The sequence below is a fragment of the Octopus bimaculoides genome, chromosome 22, assembly GCF_001194135.2.
Source record: "Octopus bimaculoides isolate UCB-OBI-ISO-001 chromosome 22, ASM119413v2, whole genome shotgun sequence".
NCBI classification, from domain to species: Eukaryota; Metazoa; Mollusca; class Cephalopoda; order Octopoda; family Octopodidae; genus Octopus; species Octopus bimaculoides.
In genome coordinates, this window is record NC_069002.1 from 25,289,414 (window position 1) to 25,297,760 (window position 8,347).

Genomic DNA, 8,347 nt, shown 5'->3' on the forward strand with positions numbered 1-8,347 from the left:
AATGATTGTATATTTCTTTTGTTTTGATAATGTGAACACTGTTTGTAAACAAAGAAACAGTCTGTTGTTCGACATACGTGGGGAAATATTACCTTGCTTGGGTTAGTGTCAGAAACAGCACCCACTCATAGAAATTCTGCCTCAAAAAAATCTCATTCCACCCATGGATACAGAGAAAAGTGGATTACAAAAGCTTATTCTTCACTCCAGTATGGCCACAGCCTCAAGGCTGAAACATATAAACGAATAAAAGAATATATATCTTTTTTATCGCTTATCTTTTACTTGTTTCAGTCATTAGACTGCGGCCATGCTGGGGCACCACCTTGGAGAATTATTTAGTCTTATAAATTGATCCCAATAGTTATTTTTTAAGTCCAGTACTTATTCTATCAGTCTCTTTTGCCAGACCACTAAGTTACAGGGCTGTAAACACACCAACACCTGTTTTCCCATGTGAAATGGAGACAAATACCCATGTTTCCATGTGGCATGCTTCAACATCTTTGAAGATCTCTCTACATGAAACCATTGGTAGCCTTGTTAAAACCCCTAAATAAAGAATATTTATCCACCAATGCAGTGTTGAACATTCATTCTCTCTGTTTGATATTGGCATATATATGTGTGTGTGTATGTATGTATATTTACTGGTGAAGGGGGTCTACTTTGGTTGTGTGGCAGTGTTTGTGGACGCTGAGCTTGACAGGATTTAGTATTTGTCCAATTTTCAACAACTGTGAGCTGAAGTGGTCACTATAGTTAGTGTGTGTGTGTATTGTATTATGTTTTTAGTATCTAGCTTCTTTGTATTTCTTTCTTTCTTTCTTCCTTCCTTCTTCTAGAGCCATCTTGACCATTGTCTCCATGACCACTTCAATGCTGAAATTGTAACCAAAACCATTGAAAATAAACAAGATGCTGTGGACTACCTCACATGGACTTTCCTCTACAGACGGATGACACAGAACCCTAATTACTACAACTTACAAGGTAAGCACTGCTCGCATTCATTGTATCATTCCTCTTCAACAGACATGTTCATGGTACAGTTATGGATTCAGATCTAATCAACCATCCGTCACTGCTCATTGTTGGTATTATTATTAATAAGGCAAGGGCTGTGAGCTGGCAGAATCGTTAGCACACCGAGCGAAATGCTTAGCAGTATTCCATCTGCTGCTACGTTCCGTGTTCAAATTTCATCAAGGTTGACTTTGCCTTTCATCCTTTTAGGGTTGATGAAATAAGTACCAGTTATGCACTGGGGTCCATATAATCGACTAGTCTCCATCCTCCAAAACTTTCCAAGGCCTTGTGCCTAGAATAGAAACAATTATTATTATTATTATTAAGGCAAAGGCGGTGAGGTGGCAGAATCATTAGCATGCTGGACGAAACGCTTAACGGTATTTCATCTGCCACTACGTTTTGAGTTCAAATTCCACCGAGGTTGACTTTACCTTTCATCCTTTTGGGGTCGATAAGTTAAGTACCAGTTGAGTACTAGGGCCGATGTAATCGACTTAAGCCCTCTCCCAGATTTCAGGCCTTGTGCCTATAGTAGAAGGATTATTATTATTATTATTATTATTATTATTAAGAAGGCAAAGGCAGAAAGCTGGTAGAATTGTTAGCCAGCCAGACAAAATGCTTAAAGGTATTTTGTCTGTCTTCATGTTCTGGGTTCAAATTCTGCTGAGGTCGGCTTTATCTTTCATCCTTTCGGAGTCGATAAAGTGCCAGTCAAGTACTGGGGTCAATGTGATCATCCTACCCCCGCCCCACAAATTTCAGGCCTTGTGCTTATAACAGAAAGGATTATTATTGTAAGGGGCGACCTGGCAGAATCATTAGCACACCAAGCAAAATACTTAGCGGCATTTCACAGCGTTTTATCTGTCTGTATGTTCTGAGTTCAAATTCCACTGAGGTCGACTGTACCTTTCATCCTTTTTGCGGGGTCAATGTAATCGACTAGGCCCCTCCCCCAAAATTTCAGGCCTTGTGCCTATAGTAGAAAGGATTATTACCATAAGGCAGTGACCTGTCAAAATCGTTGGCATGCCAGGCGAAATGCTTAGTGGTATTTCGTTCGTCTTTATGATCTCTGTTCAAAATCTGCTAAGGTCAACTTTGCTTTTCATCTTCTCAGGGTTGACAAAATAAGTACCAGTTGAGCAGTGGGGTTGATGTAATCGATTAGCCCCATCTCCCAAAATTTCATGACTTGTGCCTGAAGTAGAAAGGATTATTGTTATTATTTCTCTTAAGGTAAACAAGCTGACAGACTTGTTAGCATGCCAAACAAAATGCTTTCTGGCATTTCGTCTGTCTTTACATTCTGAGTTCAAACTCCACTGAGGTCAACTCTGCCTTTCATTTTCATTGGGTAGTTAAATTAAGTACCGGTCAAGCACTGGAGTCAATGAAATCAGCTAGCCCCCTTCCCTCAAAGTTTCAGGCCTTGTGCCTATAGTAGAAGCCATTATTGTTATTATTTCTTTGTAGTTTGATATTAGTTTCTACTGCACTGCTTGGTGCAGCTCCACGTTCCTGATGCATGTGCAGCATTGTCTTCTTGTTTTTGTGGGGATTGGGGGCTCATCCTATTTGACCGTTTCGGGGTCAATAAAATAAATACCAGTTGTACACCAGATTGATGTAATCAAATTAATGGCCCTATGCCAAAATTTGAAATCATCATCATTATTATTATTATTATTAGTAGTAGTAGTAGTAGTAGTAGTAGATATGGAAATGGTAAACTGTTTGTGGTGTATAGTTCCATCCTTTACCTTCTGTGTTTCCAATGTGGTTGAGATTAACTTTGTCTTTCACCAGAGTTGACCAAATAAAGTACCTGTCAAGTACTGGCATAAGTGTAATTAACTTTGCCCCTCCCCTCTGATTTGTTGACCTTGTGCTAAAACTAGAACTGTTATTACTATTGTTGTTGTTGTTGTTGTTGCTCTTTCAGGTGTGTCACATCGTCATTTGTCTGATCATCTCTCAGAATTGGTGGAGAATACAATCAATGATTTGGAACAGTCAAAGGTAAGGACAGAGAAAAGGAAGTTAACAATTCTTATCACATTAACAGGGAGCAGTTGGGCCTGGGCTATAGGCACAAATGTAACTATAGGCACAGGCATAGCCATAGGCACAAGGGTGGCTGAACATACAGGTGTGAATGTCTGTTTGCAATCCATATGGTTTCAGGTTCAGTCCCAATGTGTAGTGCCTTGGGTCTCTTCTATTTTTTCCTCAATCTGACCAATGCCTTGCAAGGGAATTTAGTAGATGGAAACTGTGTGAAGCCCATCAAGGATCTAAGTGTGTGTGTGTATGTTGGCATGAATGTTCATAATTCATGCTTGTTACAAGCATTCACACAGCGTAGGAGTGGCTGTGTGGTAAGTAACTTGCTTACCAACCACATGGTCCTGGGTTCAGTCCCGCCACGTGGCATCTTGGGCAAGTGTCTTCTACTATAGCCTCGGGCCGACCAAAGCCTTGTGAGTGGATTTGATAGACGGAAACTGAAAGAATCCAGTCGTATGTATGTGTGTCTGTGTTTGTCCCCCCACCATCGCTTGACAAACGATGCTGGTGTGTTTATGTCCCCGTAACTTAGCAGTTCAGCAAAAGAGACCGATAGGATAAGTACTAGGCTTCTAAAGAATAAGTCCTGGGGTCGATTTGCTCGACTAAAGGCGGTGCTCCAGCATGGCCACAGTCAAAAGACTGAAACAAGTAAAAGAGTAAAAGAGAACAGTTAAATTATATATTATGCACTTTATTGTGTTTTGTTATGCATGTGATAACCGGGTTTGTTGGGAAATTGTCTTGTATGAAAGTGATCTGTGGAGCAAAAAAATGTTGGGGGTCTGTTGTCTTTTTAAATAAAAAAAAAAAAAGAGGAACAAATCTGATGATGTAATATTTCTTGGTGCACAAAGCGGTGAGCTGGCAGAAACATTACCATGCTGGACAAAATGCTTAACAGTATTTTGCCTGTGTTTACATTCTGAGTTCAAATTCTACCAAGGTCGATTTTGCCTTTCGTCATTTCGGGGTCGATAAATTAAGTACCAGTTGCGTGCTAGAGTCAATCTAATAGACTGGCCCCTTCCCCAAAAATTTCAGGCGTTGTGCCTTGAGTAGAAAAGAATACTTCTTGATGCAGAAATCAGTGGAATGGTCATAGCTGGATTAGCTTTGATCAGAATCAACCTGGGTTTAATCAAAGAACTATTTGGGAAACTGAAATTAAACAGCAACTTTGTGGAGGCCTGGAGATTGGTAAAAAGATAACTAGCTAGTTAGTGCAGTTCTATATTTATGAGATGAGGAATTATGTACATTATTTGCATTTGCCCATAGGCATATGGTGTAGGGGTTAAGAGCGCAGGCTACTAATTCCGAGTTCGATTCCAAGCAGTGACCTGAATGATAATAATAATAATAACATTGAAAAATACCTTAGGAATGAGAACCCAGGTTCGAAATTTCCCCCAAGACACCTGAAGAAGACTGGAGAGTATATCAGCCGAAACATGTTAACGACAAACAAGATGAGGACAAATATCTGTCAAATGTAAATACTATAGCTAGATAGTCCTAAGCACAAATCTTAAGGTCATCTAACTGCCCCACCCATCAACTAGTCTCTCACCTCTTACCACTCCTATCTGATGTTAATCTCCTTGGCACAACTCTATAATTCTACACACACACACACACACACACACACACACTTTGTCATTATATACATAATGTTTTCTCTTGTTTCTCAGTGTATCAGTGTTGAAGATGAAATGGATGTCGCCCCACTCAACCTGGGTATGATTGCTGCCTATTATTACATCAATTACACAACAATCGGTAAGTGAGAAGGATTTCTGCCATATTTGTTTAACGTCTGCAAGTGAAAGGAAACCAAAATATTGCTTTGTGAGAGTTTTCAATGGTGTTTTATCTGATGCAACATTTGTTTCCTGGAACTATAAATATAACTCTTGTTATGTCACCATATTTTGTGGTTAAGGTATTCAGCTCAGGATCATGAGGTCGAGAGTTCGATTTCTGGTGGTGCATTGTGTCCTTGAGCAAGACACTTTATTCATGTTGCTCCAGTTCACTCACTCAGCTGGCAAAAATGAGTAGTATCTGTATTTCAAAAAGGGCCAGCTTTGTCACATTCTGTGTCACGATGAATCTCCCTGAGACTTGTTAAGGGTACTCATGCCTGTGGAATACTCAGCCACTTGCATGTTGATTTCATGAGCTGGCTGTTCCATTGATCGGATCAGCTGGAACCCTTGTTGTCGTAACCGACAGAGTGCTAGAGTTACATAGAATTTTGTATGATCACCAAGACTGACAGAGCCATACCAAATAGCCGTAGGATTGTGTACCAAGCTGTAAATGCTAACAAATTGACATTAATCTAGCTATTGAAAGAAAGGAAAAGAAATATTTATCTAAATGTTTAGCATTCAGATTATTGTGTCAAGCATAATCCTTATTTATGCAAATTGGTTTGAATTAATCATGCATTATCTCACTACTTCTAGCTTTCAATAATGTGACAGTATATTTTTAGAATGACATTGTATGCTAAGTGTGAGGGGCAGGATTTGGTCAGTTTTGACGTAAAACATGTAAAATATTTGGGCATGGCATGGCTGGTTTAAATGCTAAAATGACCATTCCATTTGACCATATTACATTCTGTGATGACTTTTTTTTTCTTCAGAATTGTTCAGCATGTCTTTGAATGCTAAAACTAAAGTGAAAGGACTCATTGAAATCATCTCAAACGCTGCAGAATATGAATCCATCTCAATCCGGCACCATGAGGACCAAGTGCTGAAACAAGTCAGTTTTCTCTCTGTCTAGTTATTTTGATTAATTTTTTTTTTGTGTTGTAATCAAGCTTAAGAATTAATTATCAATTTAAAGAACTACATTTTGGTTTGAAAACATTGATAGCATCAGGGTTTATATTTTGGTCACATGGAACTCTTTTATAAAAGACACAGTAAAGGATTTAGTCTGTCGTTAAAGATTTTGTTTTACCTCATCATGCTAACAATGGTTCTTAATTAAAGTCATTTCAAACGGAGAGAGAGAGAGTCATTACCATCACCCTCCCCATGCACAAACTTCCCTCACTACTTCCTTGGTAATTTATTTTGTTGACCCCAAGACAATGAAGGATGTAGTTGACCATGGCAAAATGATTTTTCCGACACTCTAATGATTCTGCCAGTCCACTGTCATTCATTATATTAATGTGGCAAATATATTATCTTGAAGAATGAAGGTAACAAACTGGTGGAATTGTTAGCATGCCAGGCAAAATATTTTGCAGCATTTCGTTCATCTTTACGTTCTGAATTCAAATACCACCAGGGTCGACTTTGCTGTGAAGGAGGCAAACTTTGTCATTATTAAGCTGGTATTTGGAACAAATTAGCATGGAATTTTGATGGAAGATTTTAATTTAGATCACTTTAAAATGGGAAGTCTGAAAGTGATAGAACCAGGGGTAAATTGGTATCAAAAGGGTTAATGTTAAATCATGTTTATGTATAATTTGAGATAAAAACAGGTAACATGTATCCATATTCCAGTTCTTTATGATAATTCTTCTTCCCTTTATTGTTTCAGTTGGCAACACGTTTGCCCCACAAACTGGCAAACCCAAAATACAACGATCCCCACATGAAAACAAACCTGTTGTTACAAGCCCATTTGTCTCGGCTGCAGTTATCTGCAGAATTACAGTCAGACAAGGAACTGATTCTGAGTAAAGTAAGTCTTGCTAATTCCTAATTCTCTCTTTATTACCTGAAATAATGGTCTCACTCTTGGATTCTATAAACTAACAGAGACAACAACAGAGAAGAATATGATAGAAGTGGTGACAGGTCAATGAATGTTCAATGAAATGGAATATATAATTTCAATACAGACTAACCATTAGGATCTTAATTTGTGTGAAGTTATATGGCTTGGTTGCTAAGCAATCTTTGAAGTTTTATGAAGACAAAGCTCAAATGTTGATTGGTTGACTATTGAATGTTTTATCCAATGAGAAGACAATGCTCAAATGTTAATTGGCCAACCAGTGAGGAGATAGGACCAAATTGATGAAGTCACGTTTCTTATTTTCCATGCAGTAGACAAATTTTATTTGATAACATTTATTTACATAATAACCGTTACTAATTTGGTAACCAGCACAGCTTAGGAATAAAGTGAGTGAGAAAATGACAGAGAGAATGAGTGTGTGTTTAATGTGTATTGCATATCTCTTTGCAAATTCCATCATAGGCTCTCCTCAACCAATTGTACCACACTGAGTATTTAAAAGAAAATGGTGTCTTATACTTATTTACTGTTTAGAAATTTGTGTAGGAAAAGGATAGAGCAGGGTCCAAGTCAGTTAGCAAGTGACTGGATAGTAGGTTAAAGATTATGAAGCTAAGCCAGAGCAGGCCTGAAGTGAGAAACAAGGTGCAAATGTATCTAGCCTGGAGAAAAATGGGCATATAATATATGCTAATATATGCATACACACAACATATATATATATATATAATATACATACATACACACATGCATTCATGTATTCAAACGTATTGTACTTACCTGTTTTTTTATATATATATTTGTGTTTTTGTAGGCTATTCGCTTAATCCAAGCTTGTGTGGATGTACTGAGTAGCAACGGTTGGCTGAGTCCTGCTCTTTCTGCCATGGAACTTACTCAAATGGTTACCCAGGCAATGTGGAGTAAAGATTCCTACCTGAAACAGCTACCATTCTTTACTAACGAAACCATCAACAGATGTCAAGAGAAGGTATTTGCTTTTTAACTATATTCGCCTCTTGAAGTTTCTTTCTGTCTTTGGGACGATAATGAAGATTTCCTTTTTGTATGCCTTGAGAATTTGGCTGACCAACTGAAAAATAACAAACTTATTCTCTGTGTGTGTGTGTGTCTTTTGTTTGTTCTTATTTAAGTCTGGTACTTATTTCATTGGTCTCTTTTGCCAAACCATCAAGATTATGGGAACATAAACAAACCAACATTTGTCAAGTGATGGGTGAAGACAAACATAAATACAAAAACATGCACACGCACACATAACGGTTCTTTCAGATTCCATCTACCAAATCCACTCACGATGCTTTGGTCATCCTGAGGCTATAGTAGAACACACTTGCCCAAGGTGCCATGCAGTGGGACTGAACCCAGAACCACACAGCCACACCTGTACCTATAAAAGAAGACTTGCATTGACTGGGAAATGAACTGAGCCCACCTCTTTGGC

The 8,347-nt window shown here is 38.4% G+C and overlaps 1 protein-coding gene across 1 annotated transcript in view; it reads left to right on the top strand.

Moving 5' to 3' along the window:
- The window catches only part of LOC106873134 (U5 small nuclear ribonucleoprotein 200 kDa helicase), a 69,308-nt gene that overhangs the window by 54,262 nt on the left and 6,699 nt on the right, over positions 1-8,347 (top strand). The window contains exons 35-40 of the mRNA XM_014920360.2: positions 848-993; positions 2,981-3,057; positions 4,800-4,887; positions 5,762-5,883; positions 6,679-6,822; positions 7,697-7,873. Coding sequence (XP_014775846.1) covers positions 848-993; positions 2,981-3,057; positions 4,800-4,887; positions 5,762-5,883; positions 6,679-6,822; positions 7,697-7,873 — 754 coding nt within the window. The remainder of the gene's footprint in view (positions 1-847; positions 994-2,980; positions 3,058-4,799; positions 4,888-5,761; positions 5,884-6,678; positions 6,823-7,696; positions 7,874-8,347) is intronic.